The following is a 24,961-nucleotide window of genomic DNA, read 5'->3' as shown; positions in this document are numbered from 1 at the left end:
ATAGCCCTGAGCTATTGTTAACTTGTTTCAACCCTGATAAATCTTAGCATGCTATTTTAATTGCCCACAAGATAACAGGTGTCTTTCAGAGGCACCCAAGAACCAGCCCTGCTCTTCAGGATTTGAAAATCAATTTAATCATACACCTGAATTTTCTTCCCTACCAAGTGGGGTTGGGGGAGGCAGTTGTTAGTGGAGGGGTATGAGGTGGGCCTCGTTTGTTTTCCTTTCCTTTGTTACATCACTATTAATGCCAGGGAGCCTCTACTGCCTTATCTTCACTTCGGATCTTCTTAAAGGGAGCGTCCTAGGGTCGAGTTCGTCACTTTTTTTGCAAAATGTTAGGCTCCCCAAGTTGTGTAAACCACAGAATCCACCCGAGCATAGTACTCATAAAGTAATTCTGCTCCGCTTTCACCTATTGATTCTTATAACCACCGCTTCCCATATTTCTATTCCATCAGTTGGCTTGGGGTTCTATGATTGAGACCTGAAATGAGTCACAAATACACATCACACAAGCGCGCGCACACACACACACACACACACACAAATGGTTGGGAGGAGGGAATAGTTAATGAAGTAAATGACAGCTGTTTATGTCTAGGTGATAAGCCACATTTAGCCTGTAATAAACGATTCCGCTCTCTCAATCAATCTGGTTCGCTTCTGCGGGTCAGATTACCCGCTCTGCTCTCGCTACAGTCCTGGCTGTCCTCGGTCTTCGGGGGAGGGATAGTGGGCAGACTAGCTGGACAATGGATCCTCCCTTAGCAGCTGTCACCCTGACCCCATACGGAAACCTTTGGATGCCCGCCCGGGAACTATTGGGCAGCCCCCAAAGCCAGGGTAGGGTCAAGGCTGCGGCCCCTCCCACCCGCAGGGCAGTGGCCAGTTCAAGGTGTCCTCAGGCTGCAGCCTGGGTAGTGGCCGAGGGCTCCCCGAGAGGCTCCCCAAATGCGTGGAGTGGGAGCAGCGCGGGCGCACCGGGGCTGGGGGCGGAGGCGGGGGCGGAGGCACCAGGCTTCTGACTTCCTGAAGGTATAGGAAAGGAGCACCAGCAGTCAGCACCCAAGATCAGGCCAGCTCCGCTGCCCTCCTACCTGCCCCTGCGGCAGTCACGGTTCAGTGGCATCAAGTGTGCATCTACCCGACTGACTGACCCGACTCATCGAGTGACGGACGCACGTGTCCCGCGCAGGCCATGAAGGTCCAGTTTGCCCCCATAAACATCCCCTTGGAGAGGAGGCTGCAGACCGCTGCCGTGCTCCAGTGGGTCTTGTCGTTCCTTCTACTGGGTAAGAGCTGCAGCTGGCTGGTGGGTTGGGAATGCCCCCTGCCTTACCGCTCCCGCCCCGTCCTTCGCTCTCTCCCGCCCCAGGGAGCACCCTCCCAGGGTCAACAATCCCGTGTCCAGAAATTTGGCTACTGCCCCATCCCCTCCGCTCCCCACTGCCCCCATCCCCAAGCCAGATCGTTGCTAAGCGGAAATTTGGAGAGCTATGGTTCACCCACCCACCCCGCTATAGGCAGGGCTGTTGACCATCGTTTAAATGGAAATATAGGCGCCCCTCTTTCTTTGGGTCAGGCATAAAAAAAAAAATACACCAGGGCTTCACAGCAGCCTTGCGGCCCGCCCCCAAAACAAATACTTGCCCTGGTTTTTTCCTCCATTTGTGGTGCAGAAAGCGGGGAACGCTGGATTCGCATGCTTCAGGGAATTGGATTTTTGAAATCGTTGGACCCAGAAGCATTTTCCAGGCGTGTTTTAAGTTCAGCTCACTGCTTACACATCTAATCAGACCCAACTGTAGAGGGCAAAGACAGACTTCATGAAAGAAGGTTGCCCGATGGGCTAAGACATCTTCCCCAAAGGCCCTTTCTTCTGCAAGCTTGTTTTGCCATTGATGAAAATGGGAAAGCTGAGTTCTGGGGGGTTGGGGTTTCTCTGGACCAAAGCTGTCTGCGGAAACCTTTTAATTACTTTTTAAATTCTGATTTTTTTTTAATGTGAATTTCCATATAGAGATCAGAACACAGAAAGAAGATTATGTTTGAAACTGAATGTCCATTTCATATGGCTTACTTTTGTGGAAATCATTTTGTGTTCTGTTTTCTGTGGTCTTATATGCCTCCTGGGGACTGAAGTGTAAATACAAGCAAAGGTGTTGTTTGCCTGCAGTTTACAGAGTCCTGTCCTGGAAACTAGGGAGATACAAAGTTTAAAGAAAACTAGGACCTTATCTTCAAAAAGCTTAAGGTGTAGGAGACAGAAGAAACACAAACACAGCCACAAAAGCCAAGATAACTGCTTTAGAGGTCTAAAACCAAGTTGTTTGAAGACCTAAAGAATATAAAACAGAGCTGCTTGAGAGGAGGCCTGGGTAAATCCAGGAAAGATTCCTTAAAGAAGTAGGTTTTTTTGAGTTGGATTCTACAGGATGAGTAGAAATTAAAAAGGATGGGTTCCTCATCCTCAAGCCCCCCCGATCTGTTCCATCACCAGTCATTTTCCTGAAGGACAAGTGTGATTGTGTCACTTGTGATCACACCACTGAGGGAGCTCCAGTGGTTCTGAGTTACAAGTAGGGTACTGGCCACACGTCACTTCCTATGTACTGGCTGGGCATCCTGCTTCAAATGTGCCCCTTCCTAAAACTACTTTCGCTATATTATGAATATACCTACCTGGGTACACGCTGTATCCCTAACACAAGTACATATGTAAACTTATCAAGGTCAGGGACTCTTTCACCTGTGTCTTCTTATCCCCAGGACTTAGCAGTGCCTAGCACTTTGTAGGTACATCGATAAATGCTTGTTGATTGATTAAAGATGGGGAAGGCAGGCAAATCAGGCATAGGAATGGAAAGTATGGAAGCCCAAGCTTGAAATGTGCTGGGGGCAGAGAACTATTTGATTTAGCTGTGTTAACAGGATTTTTACAGAACCAGTCTCTATCCTGAGAATGCTCTGAGCCATAAAAAGAAGGCCTAGAGACAGGAATGCCAATGACCAAGTAGTTTAATTAATCAGTTTCAGAGTGAGGAATGTTGTCTTAGCTAAAGTAAAAGCATAGGTTATATACTTAAATGACAAGCGGAGAAGGTGAATTACAAACAATTGTTTAGAGATTTCCCACAAGAAACCTACAAGCCCCACACTACAACAGTTCTAGAGTCAAGTCTTTGGGGATCATGACCACCACCCCTAAAGTACAGAACCAGAGTTCTGTGATGGAAACAGGTTCTTCAATCTTTGATTCGATTCACTTAATGTCCAGTGATCATGAGCATTGTCAGAGTCTTGATTTATCAGTTGAAGCTGTATTGTGAGCTCTGATTCCCAAGCCAGAGAGGCAGCTCTTGAGAAAACTAAATTATTAGCATATTCATTACACATGTCATATCGATTAATATGAAAATTATAAATTCCCTTCTCAGTTGGAAGAGAATGTAGGGGAGGAAAGATAATGCTTGAAAGGTAGGGAAGCACCAAGTTGTGGAAGAGTCATAGATCTGGAAGGAATCAGAAAATTCATCTAGTCTAGCCCCTTCATTTTATGAAGAAGAAATTGAGGCCCAGGGTGGGTGAGGTAGCACAGTGGATAGAACTCAGGGCCTAGAGTCAGGAAGCCCTGAGTTGAAATCTGCAAGCAGTTTTTTGAGTTGAGTTTTACTGGATGGGTAAAAGTTAAATAGGTATTTGGTCCCACATCCTCAAACCCCTCCCTACTCCATTAGAAAAAGTCTGATTATGTCACTTGTGATCAGACTACTGAGGAAACTCCATTGGTTTCAGACCAGCTGTGTGACTCTGGACAAGTCACTTAACTCTCTTTGCCTCAGTTTCCTCAATTGTAAAATGGGGATAATAATAGCACCTACCTCCCAGGATTGTTGAAGTTTAAGTGAGATAATAATTACAACTTGCTTGGCATGGTGCCTGGTACATAGCAAGAGCTATATACTTGTTAGCTGTTATTAGCTATTATTATTCTTCAATGTCACACAGGTAGTAAGAGGCAGAGCTGAAATTTTAATTGACCTCCTGTCCTCTGACTAGCCATCTGTCAATCTTCCATTACAATATGATGCTAGATAGGAATTTGTACTTTTGATGGTAGGCAATAGGGGAACCCCAGAAGATTTTTGAGTGGAGGAGTGACATACAATAAAGATGACCCTGGTAGCAAGCTAAGGTGATGAGGATAAATTGGAAGGGGGAGAGTGGAAGTACTTCCCATTTACCTACCACTTTCTACTTTCCAAAAGGCTTATTCCTAAAGAAGGACTTTATCTCAAATTTCATTTAAGTTAATCAGTCAAAAACATTTATTAAGCGCTTCAGCTCAGAATCAGAAAAAATAAAAAATAATTTAAAAAAATAAAAAAATATATTTCCCCCAATTACATGTAAAAACAATTTTTAACATTCATTGGTTTTTTTTAAGTTTTGAGTTCCAAAATCTGTTCTTCCCTCCCACTTCTCCCCTCCCCCCCTCCTCCCTGCCCTGGAGAGGGTATGCAATCTGATAGAGGTTGTAGCATTTTTCATTATGAGTCTTTTGGGATTGTCTTGGATCATTGAATTGCTGAGAATAGTTAACACAATTGGTCATCTTCATGATATTGCTGATACTATATATAGTGTTCTCTTGGTTCTGCTGACTTCCATCTGCATCAGTTCATGTAAGTCTTTCCAAGTTTTTTCTAAAATCATTCTGTTTTGAGTCATGATTCTGACACTGGCTATAGGATCATGGGCAAGTCCCAGAATCTCAGAGTGTGAAGGGACCTCAGTGGCCATCTAATCCAAACCCAAATCAGAAGAAGGAACAACATCTCTTATAAGTTCAAATCTTCACTTGAATGTGTTCAGAAAGGGAAATCCAACTAACTCCTTGCAGCCTCCTAATTCATTTTGGACAGCTCAATTTATAAGAAACTTTTTCTCTCTTACATGAAACCTAAATTTGCTTCTTTGAAATCTGAACTCATTGTTCCTATTTCTGTCCTTTGGGACCAAGCAGAAGAAGGCTAATAAACACTCTTCCACATGGAATAGGGAAATAGAGACCAGATCAGTGATTTAATTGATATAAGGATCCTGCATAAATAAGCTCTCTCTACTAAGTCAGGGTAGCACCTTCTCTGCTAGAGAAAACTAGATGGCACATGGGTAGTACACTGGACCTAGAGTCAGAAAAACCTAAGTTCAGATCTGGCCTCATACATTAACTGTGTGACCCATGGTGAATCACTTATCTGCTATCTGCCTCAGTTTCCTCAACTGTAAAATGGGAAGTATAATATCACCTACCTGGTAGGGTTGTTTTGAGGATCAAATGAGATATCTGTAAATCTGCTCAGTGGCTGACACACAGTAGTGCTTAATAAATACTTATTTGTTCCCATTGCTTATCCCAACCCCCCAACCCCCATACCCTTATAGTCTTAGAGAATTGCCTAGTGTTGAAATGATTTGCCAGGGTTACACAGATGTTAATGTGTCAGAGACAAGACTTACATCCAGGCCTTCCTGGCTTCCAGACTAGCTCTGTACCCATGTGAGGACCCCACAAAAACCAACAAAAACTATCCTGACCTCTGCTGAGTCTTCTCCTCCAGGTAAACGCCTCCAGTTCCTTCAACTGCTCTTTACATGAAATAGACTAAAGCCCCTTTAACATCCTAGTTACCCTCCTCTGGCTGTTCTCTAGCATATTATATCCCCTCTAAAGTCTTCTCTGGACTAAATATCACCAGTCCCTTTGATAATCAGTTCTCATAATTCACTTAACCTTTCCAGGTTCTGATTTCCTCATCCCTAAAAATGGTGATGACAAAACCTCTATTACTTACACCACAGATTGTTTTATTAATACTTTTTGGAGGCAAGGAGCACTAAGTGACTTGCCCAGAGTCACACAGCTAGTAGGCATCTGAGGCTGGATTTGAACTCAAATTCTCCTGACTCCATGGCTGGTGCTTTATTCACTCTACCACCTAGCTGCCTCTTCAAAGAGTTGTCTTAAAGAAAATTCTAGGAAAATCATTTCTGTTAATAACTATCTCTCTGCTCTACTGACACATTAAAATTATTTCATTTGTACTCTTTTTTGGCAAGTGAAAATGGAATGAATAGCAGCTAAAATGTATTTTGTCTTATCTGCAAAAGTCCCTAAATTATATTACAAAGATAAATTGAAATTCTAATCTTTTCACAGTGTTGCAGAAGACTGAATTCAAGCTGATGGGTAAACATTATTAGCCCTTGGGATACATCCCAGGATCTCAAAGAACTTTTATAAACCATTTGTTCAGATTCTATACCCTTGGGGTAGATAACAAATAAAATCTGAGATATTGGCAGTTTATAGCTTGGCTGTGGTAACTAGAAGACTCCCAATAATTTAGTATTATGAAGTAAGATCCTAGACCACGAAGTTGGACATTAGTGTATTATGGGTTCTAGAGTTTATCCACATCCTTTTAGTCTTGGTTTTGTTATTTTCTGTTTTTAGCATAATGTTTGGGGTCATTGAGGGTTTGTTAACTAAAGCAAAGTATTCCTCTTATGGTACCCTTAACTAAATCAGATTGTTAATAGAGAAGAAGCTTTTAACACCTTTAACATTACAAAAGTCTCACTTTGAAGATAGGACTTTGCTAGAGGAAAAATTTATGCAGAGCCTAAAGCCCCCAGCTAATTGTGATTTCTTTGGAATACATATAGAGAACAGCATTTATTAAGCACTTAGGATGTACCAGGTAGTGTTAAGTGCTGGGAATAAATATACAAGCAAGCTAGATGTTTTCTGCCCTCAGGAACCTTGCGTTCTGATGGGAAGAGACCACATGTAAAAGGGGACTGGAAAGTGGGGAGGGGGAAAACTACATTCCTTTATATGAGCAAAGGAAAGGAAGCAACTTTTGGGAACTGTAGCTGTGGGAGCAAAGGACCCCTAGCCACTCATGGGAGGGATGCTATAGTTCTATGCACTTCTCCAGGAATGGGTGGGAAGAAGGTCCTAAAAGGGAATAGCCTTGGCCTATACAACTGTTGGGCAGTCAAGAAGAAGGCAGAATTCAAAAAGGTGCTCAAAAACACTGGGTGCTCAGAACTCTTCTAGACTGTGAGGCCCACCATTTTATCCCCTTCTTTGCTGAAAGTCTTCAACTTAGTTTACTGAGAATTTCCCTCCCTTCCCCAAGTGAGAATGCATCTCCAATTTTATGATGGCAATAAATCTGAAAATAGTATTTGCTTTATAGATATTGACTTTACAGTCAACTCTCCCGGAAAGCAAAGTGAAAGATATTTATCAGGGATGCAGGGAGTAGAATGTGTAAGTGATTAAAGGACAATCATTCCTCATAGCGAAATTATAGGGAGAAAACTTTGAATGAGGAGATTCTGATATATTGGTGATTTTGTTAGTGTCATGTCTATTGAGGTTTCTAGATCATTAATATATAAAAATTAATCTGAGTTTATTTCCAGAATTTTATTTTTGCCAAAATATGGGTAGAGATAAGTTCCCTCCACTACTTGTAAGGAAAGTGGAAATCTAGGGGAGTTTGGTACACTGATGCAAGAGAATTGGCATATGGCTTTTGACCCAGGATGTTAGCTTAGGCAAACACAGCAAACATGTTTTCTGACCTTTGTTTGCAGAGGACCAAATATAATCCTTTGAGTGGAGACCATGAAGGTTAGTTTTGAAATGTGCTGATGATGCAGTAGATTTTTATATCCCTTCACCTTTGGTCCACAATTTAGAAGAATCAAGTTACTAGAGAATGCTGGATGAGATAAAGGTAGGAAATAAAAATAAATTGGCCCCCTAGCTTTGAGAATATTTTTTTATGCCAATTTAGGCCCAAGGAATTAAATAACAAATTTTTGTGTTTCTAATTTGGAAACTGAGGATATGTCTAATTTGGAAATTGAAGATAAAGTATGTAACATGGCCTGAGAGTGAGCTCTAGTGAATAGTAAATTGAAATCTAGTGAATGGTGGAATTCTGTAGTGGAAGACTAAAAGTTTTAAGCTTGAATCAGTCTTCAGTTTCCCCATCTGTAATGTGAAAATGATAGCTGGTCTTTATGTGCCTCAGAAAGTGTTTTTAATCAATGAACTAATAGTTATTAAGCACCTGCTATGAGCCAAATACTGTGCTAAGTTCTGGAGATACAAATAAAAAAGGAAAGGGGGAGTAGAATAAGCATTTATTAAGTACCTACTGTGTGCCAGGAGCTATGCTAAACACTTTGCAAATATTTCATTTGATCTGATCCTCATGACAACCCAGTGAGGTAGGTGCCATTTTATAGTTGAGGAAATTGAGGCACATAGAAGTTAAATGACTCGTCTGGGGTCACACAGCTAGGAAATATCTGAGGCTGGGTTTGAAATCAAGTCTTCTTGACTTCAGGACCAGCAGTTTATCCACTGTGTCATCTAGGTAAAGCAATCATTGCCTTCAAAGAATTTACGTTCTACTAGAAGAATCTACTCCATTCATGGATAAGTGAATACAGGATCATATAGAATAAAAGCAAAATCTATGTCCTCTCCCCTCCCCCCATGTACTAGCCTACTGAAAATGAAGAAAGAGATGTCACTTAAGTGGAGTATCCCTTTACTGTCATCAGTAAAAGTGTGTTGAAAAGAATAGAAAAGAATGAGGAGATTTCCTCCTCCTTGAATGACATATTTGGGAGGTAGATAGAGATGAGGATATAATATGTAAACATATAAATGTATATATGATTATTTGAGGCAGGAGTGAACACTACCAACTAGCAAGATTAGGAAAGTCTTCCTGTAGGAGGTGGCATACGAACAGAGCCTTGAAGGAGGCCAGGGATTCTAAGAAGCAGAAGTCAGGAGGGACGTAGGGCAGGGGTAGGGGTAGGGATAAGGTGGGAAAGGCTATACAAAAACATGGGGGAAAAAGAAATTTACATGATAACTTTATTATATATTTAGAAGGAATAACAAATTGTATATAACAGATTTAGTTTCATGTGCAATCATTTTTATTAGACTGTGTTATTGAAATATTTGTTTTATTCTATAAATTTAAAATCAAAAATAAAAAAACATGGGGAGATGGAATACTGATATTAGGGAACAGTAAGATGGCTAATTGACTTATTAAATTTTTAAAAATTTGGAACCAAACAAAATAAGCAATTTCATAAAACAGTAGGAGGGGCTTGCATATGACACAGAATCTCTACGCTGTAAACCATAGTTAAATGGACTAGTTTAGCTATAACATACAGACTTACTTTACGTTTCCTTACAAGCATGTATGTTGTTTCCTCTCATAGAATATAAGCTCAGTGAGGGCATGGATTTTTTTTTTGTCTTTTGTTTTTATCCCCAGCACCTAGCATAGTACCTACCTCATAGTATATGCTTAATAAATGCTTGATTACTGAATGATTGAACATAGTGCGATAAAGGGTGGTGAGGGAGAAGCCTGGAAACTTAATCTGGAGCTAGATTGAGAAGGGCTTTTAATGACAAAATTTAGAAAGCATCACAGACTCTCAAGTCAAAAGATTATTTCTGGTTCTGGAAAGAATGACCGCAAATATCTAGGAGAGGCCATCCATGCCAAAAATTCCAGGTTAGATGTGAGTGGCTTGAGGTGGTTAGTGATCTGAAGTGCTCAAGATGCTTGGAACCAAATAACTGCGGAGGCTTGAGCCTTCTCCAAATGCATCTATCTAGAGTAAGCAGACCTTAGGCACCTGGAATTATACCAAGCAGAGGTAAACCAGATAAGGACAAAAGGAGGAGCTGGTAAAATTCCTTTGGCTTCAGGTCAATTGCTCATTGACGGTCTATGCTGCCTGTTTCTTTTTATGCTACCCTTCCTCTGGGATATAAGGATCTTCTCTAATCTAATTACATCAGTAAGCTTTATGATGTTACAGGGATAGGTGTAGTATGAACAATGTCATCTAGTATCGGGAGCTTCTGGAAAACCTTTCTGGAGCTAGGGAATTCTTCTATTCAGACACTACGCAAAACACGCTCTCTAAAATCAATCAACGTTTATTTAATATAGTTTTCAGGGGGAGAACACTAGCAACTGGGACTAGGGATTGGGAAAGGTATCTTGAACTTAGTTTTGGGAGGAAATGAGGAATTCTATAAGGGAGAAGGAAGAAGGGAGTGCATTCCAGTTATTTGCATTAGCCAGTGTAAAGGCACCAAGAAGGGAGATGGAAATGATGTTTAGCAGGATCACAGTGTGGGGGTGGGGGGTGGGAAAGGAATACTGCACAATGAGGCTGGAAAGATGGTTTGGGGTCAAGTTGTGAGGGATTTAAAAAACTAAACAGAGGAGTTTATGCTAGAGGCAAGATGGAGCCACTTAAGTTTCAGTTAGGGAATGACATAGTCAAATTTATATATTTTTTAAAATTGGATTTTATTTTTTTTCCGTGAGCAAAAATTAACCTTCTCTCCCTCTTACCCTCACCCCCTCAATAGAGAAGGAAAAACAAAACCTTTGTTACAAACATATAGAGTCAAGCCACCCCCCCCCCCCCCAACTGTTACTCCCCAAATGTTTTTACCAATCAGGAGGGATGTACCATGTTTCATCAGGAGTCCTCTGGAATTGCTATTGCTCATTACACTTGTAAAAGTTCCTCAGTCTTTCAAAGTTGTTTGTCTTTATGATATTGTTGTCATTGTATACATTGTTCTCCTGGCTTTTCTCACTTCACCTTGTCTCTGCATCTGTTCATGCAAATCTTCCCAGGTTTCTCTGAAATCATCCCCTTCATTAATCATTTCTTATAGTATAATAGTATTCCACCATACACACACACCCACACACCCACACCCACACACACACACACACACACTCCATATCTTGTTCTATCCTTTTCTCAGTTCATGGGCATCCCCTCAGTTTCCAATTCTTTGCCATAACAAAAAGTGTTAACAAATATTTTTATATACCCTGTTAGAGTTTATTTTGTAGAGGACTAATCCCTCCCTTAGTTTGCCCTCTCTCTTTTTTTTTCCTTCTTCCCTTTACCTCCTGTTTTCCTCTTGATTGAAATGTATTTCTTTACCTAACTCTGTTTATATATGTATATACCTGTGCGTATATATGTGTATATATGTATGTGTATATATACATGTATGTATGTGTGTGTTCTTCCTCTTTTGGTCAGTTAAATGAGAATAAGGTTCAGGTGTCAGCCACTTCCACTACATCTTCATTCTGGTATACATAGACTTGAATATCCCAATTATATGAGATATTTACCTAATATTACCAGTTCTCCAACCCTCATGTATTGCTCTTCCCCTGTCTTTTCATGATTCTTTTAAGATTGTCGAGACATCATCACTTCCTGGCCTTCTGTCTAGTTATACACCCTCAATAACCCCTGATGATGATGGATTTCAGAGGGAGCATATTTATCATCTCCCATATTAGAATGTAGACTGTTTGTCCTTGTTTAATTCCTTATTATTGCTTGTTCGTATTTACTTTTTATCTTTCTCTTGACTCCCATGTTTGCGCTTCTAAGTTTCTACATAATTCTGGACTTTTCATCAGGAAAGTTTTGAGGTCCTTTATTTTTACTACAGGTCCATTTTCCCCGGTAAGATTATACTCCATTTTGCTGGATGATTTTTTCATGGTTGTAAGTCTATATCCTTCATCTTCTAGAATATCATATTCCAAACTCAACATTCCTTTATAGTAGTGACTTCTAAATCATGTGTGATTCTGACTATAGTTCCTTAATCCTTGAATTCCTTCTTTCTGGCTGTTTGCATTATTTTTTATTCGGTCTAAACAATCTGGATTTTGGCTATAATATTTCTGGGATTTTTCCTTTTATAGAGCCTTTCAGCAAATTTCTGGTTCTATGAGATCTGAGCTGTTTTCTTTTATGATTTCAGGCTTAAGTGGGTTAGTTTAGGTTCTCTCTCTCTGTGTCTCTCTGCCTCTCTGTGTCTCTGTCTCTTTGTCTTGTGCTCTCTCTTTGGTCATGGCTTTCAGGTAGTACGATGATTTTTAAATTATCTCTCCTTGATCTGCTTTTCATATCAGTTGGTTTTTTTCTTATTTTTTATAATAATTGTTTCTTGCTATGAGATAACTTACATTTTGTACTGTTTTCCCCCATTCTTTTTACTTCATTTTAATATTTCATTAGCCTCTATTTGGTCCATTCTAATTTTCAGGGAGTTTGTTGTTTGGGAAATTTTTGTAACACTTAGGCCAAACTGTTGATTCTCTTTCCAATCCTTCCTTCCATAACTCTAATTTCTTTTCCAATTTGTTCTTCTAGTGCTCTCATTTAATTAACAAAAGCATTTTAAAATTCTTTTTTTCCCAAACTCATCTGGTGTCTCTTCTAGGAATTCTAGTTGAATTTGTTCCAAAGTTATACATTCCTGAGGACTTTCCTTGTAGATGTTTTGGGGTCATTCTCTTCTGGGTTTGTGTCTTTGGTGGACCTGTCACGATAACAGCTTTATGGTGAGTTTTTGTTTGTTTGGCAATTGGGCACATTTTAGAGAAAGCTTGTCAAAATGACTAAAGGTGTGTGTGTGTATATGTGTGTGTGTGTATGAGAGAGACAGACAGACAGACAGACAGAGACAGAGAGAGAGAGAGGCTATATAGATTTTAGAGTCATCTGCAGAGACATATACTTATACCTATGGGAACTGGTGAGGTTACCAAGACAGAGGGTGTAGAGGGAGTAGAGGGCCTACCTTGGAACCTTGGAGAACACCAATAGTTAGGGCACATAATCTGAATGAGGAACCAATACAGAGGACTAAGAGGGGACAGTTAGGCAAAAGGAAGACACAGGAAATATTCATGTCATGAAAGCTCAAAGAGGAGCGAGTATCCAGGAGGACAGGGTGATCAATAGCAGTAAGATTGAGAAGGATGAAGACTGAGCAAATATGATTAGATTTGACATTTAAGAGATTGTTGGGAACTTTGAAGGAGATTCAGTAAAGTTGTTGAGTTGGAAGCCAGACTGCAAAGGGTTGAGGACTGAGCAACAGGAGAGAAAGTAAAGATGAATATATAAAGCTTTGTCAAGGAGATGGCTGAGAAATGAAGGAGAGATCTTGGACAACAATGGTCAAATGCAAGGGTGGCTTTAGAGAGAGAGCTCTCACAGTTGATGAGATTCAGAAATGAACGTAGATCACTGTAGAAACACCAACAAATATTTTCCATTCTATACTTTTTTTTGTTGTACACTTCCAGCTTCATCTACAAACTCTCTTAGTATGATCTCAGTTCATCAGGATCTTAGATCATACTTCCTGCAAGCTCATTTCCCTTTCAATTGCTCTTCATGGTTTTGTAAGAGAATATTGTCTATAGTTTTCCATATTCCTCTGTAAAATTTTGCATGTGAGTTTGTTCTTTAAACTGGTGCTACCTTTGGCCACCTTATCTCCCCACTTGCCAAGAAGACTGAGTGCTAGTGGTGGTTTATAGGCTCTTTCAGCCTCTTTGTTCTGGTGACTGTTTCTCAATGGTTAATCTTCTCTAAGAAATGGTGATTTTTCAAAGGCTTTACTTTTTTTGTTACCCATTGTTTTTCAGAGCCATCAGGTTTATTGAAAGCTGCTGTAATCACATGTCACATTGTCTCATACTTATCCTTTCTTTTCATTTGGCATTTTAATGTTTTACTCTAGCTAGTTGATGGTCTGACTGCAAAGAAGCAGCTGATTGTGCAATGACTCTGTCACCAGGAGCCAATCATTTCCTCCCTAGAATTGTAACTCCTATGTTAGAGGCTGTGGCAACAAGAAGGGTCCAGGTGTATTTTGGGGTATTCTCAGTTCTCTGGTTTGTAGCTCTCTGTACCTTGACACAGGTTTCCCTTAAAAGTATTATGGCACTGAGAAACATTGTGGTGTGGTACAGTAGTGTCCAAATAGAAATGGAACCCTCTAGTGGAATATTGATTTAGAAAACCACAAATTAACATTATCTGTGTTGCATTGTATTTTTATTTATTTTGTTAAGCATTTCCCAATTACACTTTAATCTGGTTCAGCCTGCACTGGGCCAGGAGTTTTGTGGCCCTGCCAGCAGGCAGGTGTAGTGTACAGGACACTTGACTTGGAATTAGAAGCAGAGTTCTAAGCTATATCACCTTGGGCAAACCAACTAACCTCTCTGTGCCTCAGTTTCCTCAACTATAAAATGAGGAAATTGAACTGGAAGGCCTGTAAGGTTGTTTCTTTTTCCAATTCTATGATCCTTCTTGTTATTTGTCCTATCATAAAGTCAAGGAAGGAGAAAATAAGGACATAATGAAGCAAACAAAATAGAACCCTAAAGAGTGTTTAGAAAACAGAATGACACCCATTCCCAAAGTTCTACATTGGGATTCTTAACCTTTTCTGTGTCATGGACCCCTCTGGCAGTCTGGTGAGACCAATGGGCCTCTTCTCAGAAAGAAAATAATTTTTAAATACATAAAATAAAATACAAAGGAAACCAATTATATTGAAATGAAGATATGATTTTTTCCCATCCAGGTTCACAGACTCCCTGAACCTCAGGTTAAGAACACCTGATCTTAATAGATTCTAAGTCCCTTACAAGAAAGGATCCTCTTCCTGGTGCCAGCAGGTATCACCAAGCATGGATCTTCCAGGGTTTAGAGTGACCTTCACTGGAGAACACCAGACGCTGCTCTCTAGCAAGGCCACAACTTTCTCCATTATTAGTCAGACACAGTCTTTGCTGCCACCAAACAAGGCCTCGAGAGTTAGTTCACAGAGGCAGCTCTACCAGAGTTTTAGTTTGAATTCACCATTTGTTGCTACTCTGACCAACCTCTTCCTCACAAAAACTTGCTCAGAAAGCAGGACCCTGTTGACCTACAACTTCAGCTCCAAATTTAGATACAGTGACTACACATCTTGATGTCCTATTGTTCTCTGATACTAGAAGGGAAGCTGAGTTGTTTGTCCTTCGTTTTTGAAGAGGACCAAGGACATCAAGGGTGATGTCTAGATTTCCTACTGAATTGGATTTAAGCGAGGCAGAATTGCACAAAGTCATCAGTCTAGTGGCAAGACAAAAGTCAGGATGCCTGGTAATGGCCCAGGAGGCAGTAGATGACCTTGGTGTCTTTGATGTCTGACCAAGCATTAAGTACACCACAGTGCCCACTTCACCTGACCTCATGGCTTTTGGAGCAAATTATTCTTATCTGCCCAATGTGCTAGGGAAAGTCTTCATATGCTTGGGGTAGATATCCCCCTAACTCACCAACAGGTTGAGGACTGTTGGCTACCCTCAACCTGGTTTAACCTATCTGCCGAGACAGTTTCCTAGGGTGTGGCCACTGAGCATGCTAAAGCTTCTTGGAGCCTCAGGTGAGAGTTGGGTGACCAGTTGTACACCAAAAGTGGATGGGTAGCCCTAAAAAGGGCTCAGCAAGCCCTCACACCAGAGGCACTAGTCCTCCTGAACATTCCATACACCTCAACCAGAGAGGAATATCCCCTACTAGAGGAAATACTCATTCCTAACTTATTTAGGAGTTGATAAAACACCCTAATTTCTCCCTAATTATCTCTTACAATATTGAAGAATCCCTTACATACCTGAGTAGGATAAGTCAAGGTATCTAGGGGAGGGGCTGGAAAGTCTGAGCCATGTTTTCATTTATTTGCAAGTCCCTTTGGTCTGGGGCAGCTGGGTGGTACAGTGGATAAAGTGCTGGATCTGGAATCAGAAACTAAGTTCATATATGGCTTCAGAGGTTTACTAGCTGTGTGACCCTGGACAAATCACTTAACCCTTGTTTGCCTCCATTCCTCATCTGTAAAATGAAGATATCCTAGAGAAGGAAATGGCAAACTACTCCAGTATCTTTGCCAAGAAAATCCCATGATGGGGTCATGAAGATTCAGACATGATTGAACAACTGAACAGCAACCACCTTCTGTCTTGCATCATTTGCAGTGAGAATGTCAAATGGATATGGTTTGATTTCAGCAGTAGTGTATCAACTCATTGGTTATAGAATAAAGATCACTGTGTAGGTGGAAGGGGATTGAGCTCTTTTCGGTATTATCTGTTTCATGACTCTATAGAATCAACTTTCTCCTTGAGCACAGCCATAGCTGTAGAGAAGTCAGGTTCACCTTCACACCAAAATAATAGGGTAGGAATTGTGTGCAAGAATAGATTGCACTTTACTTATATTTGCTTGGTCAAAATAGTCAGGAAAACATTTGAAGGAGGGAGGAGGCTTTGGTCATTGAGGCAAATTATGCTTTCTCCCCTTCACCCCTCCCTGAAACAAAATCTAAGAACAACCAACCTATTTTCCCTTCAACTTCCAAACAACCCTTCAGTGGAATAGGAAGGATCATGGCTAATTGAATTCAGCTGATCAAATTGAGGTCCTAATATGCATCTTGCTAGGTGCCATCATAACTAGTACTGACTAATCCTAATTCCTGGTTCTCTTTTGCCTGCAGGACAGCTGTGTTGTGGACTCTTTGTGATACTGCTTTATAAAAACTACTGGTTCCTCTATGTCCCCTATTTGACATGGCTCTACTTTGACTGGAAGACCCCAGACTCAGGAGGCAGAAGGTTTGACTGGATCAGAAATTGGACTGTTTGGAAGTACTTTAGGGAATATTTTCCAATGCAGGTGAGTAAAATATATTATTTGTTAGAGGATTTGAGATGGGACAAGACTAGGAGAGCGGTTTTTCTACTTGTCTTTAGAACTTTTCCATTTTAAGACAAGATAATTTCTAATCTTTTCATCTGAATATCCCCAGGCAAGTCACTTTATCTCTATGGGCCTTTATTTCCTTATCTACAAAATAAGGAAGTTGAATTTGACCTTTTAATATCCCTGTCAGATAAAAGTTCCTATATTCTTCCGTTTCTGAAGCACATAATTTGGCAAACCTGTTACTAAATTGAATCTGCTGGTGCCAAAATTTAGAAGGCTAAATATGAATAATGGAAAGGCAGTGTAGTCAGTAGGGAGTCATGTCAAACTCAAATAGAGATAGAGACCACTTATTTGTACATAAAGATCCCCGAGGGCCACATATTGGCTTAGCTTTTACATGCAACATTACCTATGTTATATTGTGTTTTTCCTTATTTTGCTAAATATTGGTGTTGTGGAGCACAACAAGGGGCTTTGTGGTTGATACTTCTGCTGTAGAGGATAAAGGGCCAAGCATGTTACAATGAAAAAACCACTGGATCGGGAGTCGGGAAGGCCCAGGTTCAAACCCTGCCTCCATCACTTACTGCCTGTGGGACCTTGAACAAGGCAGTTAACCTCTCTAAATTTCAATTTCCTCATCTGTAAAATTAAGGGTTGGTTTTGGTCACCTCTGAGGTCCCTCCCTCATAGCTCTAAATGTCCTGGGTTCAAGCTTCTGACACATGCTTAACTCTCAGTGCCCCAGATCAGCTACAGATCTCTTAGAAAGCAGTTTCCATGCCTCTGAGTCCCTGAGCAGATGAAATCACAGGATTCCCCTCACCTCCAGAATAAATATATATTATGTGTTCATATTTATAGGGCAGCTAGATGGTGCAGTGGATGGAGCTCCAGGCCTGGAGTCAAGAAGACTCATATTCCTGAGTTCAAATCCAGCCTCAGACACTCACTAGCTGTGTGACTCTGGGCAAGTCATTTAACCCTGTTTGCCTCAGTTTCCTCATCTGTAAAATGACCTGGAAAAGGAAATGGCAAACCGTTCCAGTATCTCCTCCAAGCAAACCCCAAATGGGGTCATGAAGAGCCATACAGGACTGTAAAACAATTCACCTAACACATATTTATATGAAGCTCTTTAATTTTTTACTTTTGAAGTCAATTTTGAGGTCTCTTCTCAGATTTCATAGCAATTTAGAGCTGAAAGGGACATTAGAGGTCATCTCATCCAACCCCCTCATTTAACAGATGAGGAAGGTAAGGTCCAGACAAAGGGAAGTTACTGGCCAAGGCTCATACAGGTAGTTGAATAGCAGAGCCAAGATTCATTCTCAGATTCTCTGATTCCCAAGTCCCTTCTCCTTTTTCTTCTTAGCCTTCATTCCTTTAAGAATTAAACACTTCTTCCTATTTGGGACTGGCGACTAATAAGGTGGTGGGGGTGTTGGGGGCTACGGTATCTTTGCTTCCATTTGAATGCTCTATAGCTCATCAAAACAGTGGATTTGGATCCAAGTCACAACTATATATTTGGATTTCATCCCCATGGAGTGCTTGTTGCTGGGGCATTTGGAAACTTTTGTACAAATCATTCGAATTTCAAGGAACTGTTTCCAGGCTTTACCGCATATCTTCACACCCTGCCCTATTGGTTCAGATGTCCTTTCTTCAGAGAGTACCTCATGAGCAGTGGTAAGTGAAGGCTGGAACACTTTTCCCTGTATTGGTGACAGGCAACGGGTCCGTCAATCAGCAAACATTTATTAAGTGCCTACTATGTGCTAAGTACTGGGGGTTCAGATACAGCCCCTGCCTTCAAAGACCTTATGCGCTATTCAGGGAAACCACAACTATAATTAAGTACATTTTTTCAGTCTGTCTGGTTTATATTTTCTTGGGAGGAGACCTCTTCCAGAAACTTCCTTCACTGATTGATAAAGTCTTCAATGACATCCCTCATATATGGATACTTGAACCTAGAACTCTGAATCGCTGCAGGTCCTACCCTAGCCAGGAACCATTTCTCCTTCTTCTGAAGCATTCCACTGGCCAATAGTTAAGGCTGATTCTATCTTTCAGTGAAGCCTGGTTGTCTTAACTATCATTCTAATTTAACATCACGGGCTTCATAAGAAGCTTTGTGTCCTTAGTGGAGGATTCTGACTTCCCCTAGAGCCTGTCAGCATCATGATCTGTTTCCTCTGATAGCTAGAAACAGCTTCCTTATTTCTTCTTATTTCAAAGACTTTCTGGGGCTACCCAAGCAGTCCCTTGAACAGAAGACCAATCTTTAGGTTATTTGCAGATTAGAGATGACTGATGAGTTACTGAATAATCAAACCTAACCCAGCTTAGGTTGTCCATTCCACTGAAATCATATAGGCATAAGCTCAAGGAATAGTCTACCAGAATATTATCTTTATAGTTTAACAATACTAAAATGCCTTGATCATACAATAATCACAACAGATTTAATTTATACCAAGGGAGGAAGGTCATTTCTTTCATAGTAACACATTCTACATATCTTCCAATCCCCCAAAAAGAGGCCTGCTTAATAACAGAGCCTAAATTTCCATCAACCTACACATCTTAGTCAAATTCAGTCTAGATGTTTTAGTGCCATTTAAAATATGCTTTAGTTTACCTGAATCTTGTATAAAAATTAAATTAATTTTTCTTTAAAAATACAAGTCGTTGTGCTGATATAAAAGCACATGTGAAAGAGTACCATGACCTTTGCCAAGATTCCAACTTAGGTATGTCTGGGAGAAGAAATAAGGACTCAAAAGGTAGTATCGGGTGAAGTTGTCACTGACATTGTGACTCAATCATTAAGCCCTTTGGTATGCAATGTAACTAGACCTCAGCAGCTTGTGGTGCAGCCCAATGCACACAATTTTTCACAGGGAAGCAATACCTAAGAGAACGGTCATGCAGGCAATAAGAAGTATCTTACCCAAAGGATCTATATCCATTGGTATCCATATGAATGATTTTTGACACATTTTAAAGGTGGGAAACCTGTGGCCTCTAGTATGGCCCTTTGATGGAATCCAAGTTTGGATTCAAAAGGCTGCACTTGAGGACCTAGAAGGCCACATGCGGCCTCAATGCCACAGATTCCCCATTAGCTTAACTTGTGGTTAGCACTCATTGTGTGTACAAAGTGCAGTGCTAGATTATGGAGAAGGTTAGAAAAAGATAAATAAGATAACTTAAGTTGTTTAAGTGATACTAAATCTTATATGATGTTAAATAGTTGACAAGACCCCTGCTTCTCACTTGGGCATGAAGGAATGGGAATATTATACTAGATTTGGTGTTTGAGGCTCGAGTTCATAACCTTGGTCGGGTTCTCTACACCTTAGCTCTCTCATCCGTTAAATGATGGGGTCAGACTATATGACCTGTAAGATCTCTTCCATTTCTGAGTCTATGATCCTCTACAGCTAAGTTGAACCTTAAGTGTTAGGTCACCACCAGTCATTGAAGTACTGGTGTCCTGCAGACTGAGACCTTCAGACTCTTAGCACCAAGACCCACATGATGGAGAAGCCACTTGTGGACCTTGATCACTGTAACCATGTGTTCTCCCCGTGTCAGAGCTTCTGCTTTGCACTGGCCACAGAATTAGGGGAAAGGTTGTAAAGAGTAAGAAGTAGCAATGTCCCTACTTTTTTATACTTCTTGATTTGCTGAAATCATGTACCAGAGAATTCCTCATACCGTTGTCCACATTTCTGTTACAGTCCCTTTCTTGTGGTAACAGCAGTGTGTTGTATGGTCAATGTTGTAACAGTGCATCACCAATGGACTCACTACTCCATTTTTATTTGAGACAATATTTTATATATGTAAGTGAGGAACCATCAAAGTTCTGCAAATGCCTGCATTGATATCCTAAAAATGGCATTTACTGCCCTTAGGATTTAACTAATCTTCCAAAATTTGTTTTAATATTTTTATGTAATTAGTTACAGCAAGTTAGTTGTATTCTATCAAAATTTTTTTTACAAATATTTTAAATGAAAAAAAAAACAACAACAACAACAACCAAGGCATTCCTTAAAAGGGGCAATGGAGAAAATTGGGTTTAAGGCATACTAGTACCACAACAGTACCTTAAAATAAAATTATTTTATTTTATTTTATTTACCAAGGAGCAGTCTCGGTTTCCAAACAATGTGTATCTCATGTGCTAAGCAAGAAGAAAGGTGGAAACATTTCAGTCATTGTGCTTGGGGGAGCAGAAGAGTCACTGGTTGCACATCCTGGAAGTTTTACTCTGTTTGTCAGCCAAAGAAAGGGGTTTATTAAAATGGCTTTGACACATGGGTAGGTAGCTTGTCCATTCTGTTGACCCTGATGGGAGTGTTCTGCCACATGTCAGTCTGACTAGAGAAGCTTTTATGAGAGGGGGTCCTTAAATCTCACTGATCCAGTCCGGTCTGTTTGTAATGGACAAGTACATATTTGGTGAGTGGGAACTTTGCACCTTTCTGTTGGGACACCATTTCCAAATGTACTTTGTTATTTGAAATCACACTTGTACAGGATGTCTATATAGGTACATATACTAATGATCATGTAAGTTCTAAGAACAGAGGCAGTATTGGTGTATTAGACAGAACCCTAGTTTTGGGCAGCAAGACCTGGGTCTGAATCTTATGTCTGGCACATAATAACTATCTCTGAGGATTTTCCCCTGATTGATTCTTTTGTGAAGGCAAACTAGGCTATCTTTTGCCTCAATTCTTTTTTTTTTTGCAAGACAATTGGGGTTAAGTGACTTGCCCAAGGTCACACAGCTAGGAAGTGTCAAGTGTCTGAGGTTGGATTTGAACCCAGGTCCTCCTGACTCTAGGGCCAGTGCTCCATCCACTGTGCCACCTAGCTTCCCCCTTTTGCCTCAGTTCTTACCTAGCCTTTAATCTCTGAATGGATACTGGCTCAGATAAACTGAGACTTGGGAAAGACCTTAGCTTTAAAAGGTCAAGGTTTCCCACTACATCGAGGGCCATCACCAGTTATCTTGACATATGTTTTGCCACAGGACTTTGATGACTGGAGGAGAGAGCAAGGCTGATGACTTTGCACAGCCCTGCCTCACACAAGTCCAATTCATTTGCAAGTCAAGACATCACCCTCCTGATGTCATTGGTCCTCTTCCAGAACAAGGGACAAACAACAAAATAGCTATGTGACCATAGACATGTGATTTCACTTTTCCGAGGCTCAGTTTCCCTAGCTATACAATGAAGATAGTGATACTTCTAGAACCTATTTCACAGGGTTTTTTTGTTTTGTTTTTGTTTTATTTTTAGAATCAGATTGGATAATATCAGTAAAGTACTCTATAAATGTTAGCTATCCTCATTCTTCTATGAAAAATACATTGGAACTTTAATATAATCTAGCTCCCCCTAGAGTGGCATTTAAATATAAAACTGGACTGATGTAGACCCCGTTCAAAGTAACCTACTGAACAAAATCCCAAAAGAACCTTGGGAAATTTTATCTATAAGACAATACCATGCTGAGGACCAAAAGGACAGCATTATCATAAAATTTAGGTGTATTGATTTTTATTTCAAGGCAACTGGACAGGTTGACATTTTTATATTTCTTTCCTTTTTAAAAAGTTTTTTTAAAAATTTTATTTCAGCTCTCTTCTGAATTCTTATATTTGTTTTACAGGGCTTATTTGGTTCCTGTGTTTTCTTTTGGTGAGAATGAATTGTTTAAACAAGTCAACAATCCTGAAGGCTCGTGGCTCAGAGCTGTCCAGGAGAAACTGTATCAGAAAATGGGCTTTACTTTGCCATTATTTCATGCCAGAGGAGTTTTTCAGTACAGTTTTGGCCTGATGCCCTACAGAAAACCTATTTTCACTGTTGGTAGGTAACTTGAAGATGATTATGGGGATGTTAAAAATCAATAAAAACATTGCATGGTTAATAGTGTTGATCATTTTTTATAAAGAGATACAAATATAAGAGAAGTCATTTTAAGATAATAGGGCAAATAAGGAATATTGGTAACACAGAATTGGAGTAGGAATTTCTAAACAGTTTCAATTTGTGATATGCATTATATTTCAGAAGTGACCCTACTTTCCATTTCAGTAGAATTTAATGACTTTTTGAATCTGAGAGCCTTCAGCCTCTTCTGGATCTACAGAATCCTTCCCTAATGCCTATAGACATAACAAGATCTCTCCCATTTATTAAAAAAAATAGTAATATAACTCTTCTTTTCTCTTAAGTTTTTGTCTAATGTCTCTTTTCTATTTCACCATCAGACTCCTAGAGCAGCTAGATGATATGGTGGATAGAAACTGGCCTTGCAGTCAGGAAGATCCAGGTTTGAATCCTTCCCTAGACATTTACTAGCTGTGTGACCTTCAACAAGTCAATTAATTTCTATGTCTTCGTCATCCTAGAAGACAGTTGCACAGCTACCCTTGTTGTTTCCATGTCTTCGCCTCTAGTTTATTTCTCAGACCCGTACATTTCTATTTCTGAGCCCACCATTCAACTGTAATTGCTTTCCCCAAGGTTATCAAGGATACCTTAATTGCTAAATCAATCAGTATTCATCAACTCTCATTACTCTTGAATTCTTTACAGTGTTTGACATTATTGACCATCACCTCTTCCTGGATATTTTCTCCTGTCTGCATTTTTGTGACATTATTCTCTCTTGGTTTTCTTCCCTTCTGTCTTGACAATTCCTTCTCATTCTCTTTTGCTGGATCATCATCCATTTTTTTCTTCTGTGAGTAGGTATATACCAGGACTCTCACTGGGGCCTCTCCTCTTTGCTCTTGACATTTTGGTTAATCTCATTTGTTGTTGTTGAGTTGTTTCATTTGTGCCTGATTCTTCATGACCCCATTTGGGGTTTTCTTGGCAAAGATACTGGAATGGTTTTGCCATTTTCTTCTCCAGCTCATTTTACAGATGAGGAAACTGAGGCAAACAGGATTAAGTGACTTTACCCAGGGTCACACAACTAGTAAGTGTCTGAGGCCAGATTTGAATTTAGGAAGATGAGTCTTCCTGACTTCAGGCCCACACTCTATCCACTGCAGCGCCACCTAGCTGCAGCCTCAGTATATTAGTTATCCTTATGTGTATGACTCCCAAATCTACATATCTGGCCCCCATCTCTTTCCAATCCTGCACCACCAGCTGCCTGGTGGAAATCTTCACCTTGACAGCCAATAGACATGTCAAACACAATATGTCCAAATTGGAATACATCTTTTTCCCCCCTTCTGAAGTCTACTTGAATTCACTATGTCTTTTGAGAGCATCACCTTCCTCTTAGTTACCCAGGCTTATCACTGTGAGGTGATCTAATCAATTGCTAAGTCTTATTAAGTCTACCTCCACAAAGTCTCTTGCATTCCCATTTCCACTCCTATAACCACCAACTAGCTCAAGCCCTCATCTTCTCTGGTCTGAACTACTGTACTAGCATCCTAATCTGTCTCTCTGCCTTGAATTTCTCCCCTCAGAAGCATCTTTCACAGAGCTGCCAAATTGATATTACTAAAGGACAAATGTGACCTGTGAATGTCAAAGTCCTACTCTAAAATCATCAGTGATTCCCTATTACCTTTGGGAGAAAATAGATACTTTTGGCTTCACAGCTAAAGTTCTTCCCAGTTGGGCTCCAATCTATCTTTCTAGGCTGATTTCATAATACTGCTCTTCATGGTCAACATTCTGGCCAAAATGGTCCATTTGATTATCCATGTACCTAACATTCCATCTTTCATCTCTGCCCTTTGCCTGAAATGCTTCCTCTCCTCGCTTTCACCTTGTGGAATTCTTAGCTCCCTCCCAAGATTAGTCCAAGTGCCATCTTCTACACAAAGCAATGTGACCCAGTGGATAGAGCCCTGAGCCTGGAGTCAGGAACACCTGAGTTCAAATCCAGTCTCAAACACTTACTTGCTATGTGACTCTGAGTAAATCACTTAACCACTATCTGCCTCAGTTTCCTCAACTGCAAAATGGGGATAATAATAGCACTCAACTCCCTAGGTGGCTGTGAAGGTCAAATGAGATAGTAATTGTAAAGCATTTAGCACAGTGTCTGCCATGTAGTAAGTACTATGTAAATGTTAACTATAAAGTATAGTGCTTCTCAGGTGCTAGTTACCTTCTACTCCCCCAAAACATTACTTTGCATTTAT

The 24,961-nt window shown here is 40.3% G+C and overlaps 1 protein-coding gene across 2 annotated transcripts in view; it reads left to right on the top strand.

The window, feature by feature from the left end:
• Positions 1-1,063: 1,063 nt before the first annotated feature.
• The window catches only part of MOGAT1 (monoacylglycerol O-acyltransferase 1), a 35,297-nt gene continuing 11,399 nt past the window's right edge, over positions 1,064-24,961 (top strand). The window contains exons 1-5 of one of the 2 annotated variants that reach the window (XM_027873832.1): positions 1,064-1,298; positions 16,541-16,719; positions 18,357-18,444; positions 20,916-21,090; positions 22,453-22,652. In XM_027873832.1, coding sequence (XP_027729633.1) covers positions 1,205-1,298; positions 16,541-16,719; positions 18,357-18,444; positions 20,916-21,090; positions 22,453-22,652 — 736 coding nt within the window. In that variant the 5' untranslated portion in view covers positions 1,064-1,204. Of the gene's footprint in view, positions 1,299-16,540; positions 16,720-18,239; positions 18,445-20,915; positions 21,091-22,452; positions 22,653-24,961 lie in introns of both variants that reach the window. The other variant, XM_027873831.1, reaches the window with a different exon arrangement.

This window comes from Vombatus ursinus, unplaced genomic scaffold (genome assembly GCF_900497805.2).
Source record: "Vombatus ursinus unplaced genomic scaffold, bare-nosed wombat genome assembly UNPS02014802.1, whole genome shotgun sequence".
In the NCBI taxonomy this organism is placed as follows: Eukaryota; Metazoa; Chordata; class Mammalia; order Diprotodontia; family Vombatidae; genus Vombatus; species Vombatus ursinus.
The sequence above is the reverse complement of the archived record's forward strand: the minus strand, read 5'-3'. Positions and strand labels throughout refer to the sequence as shown.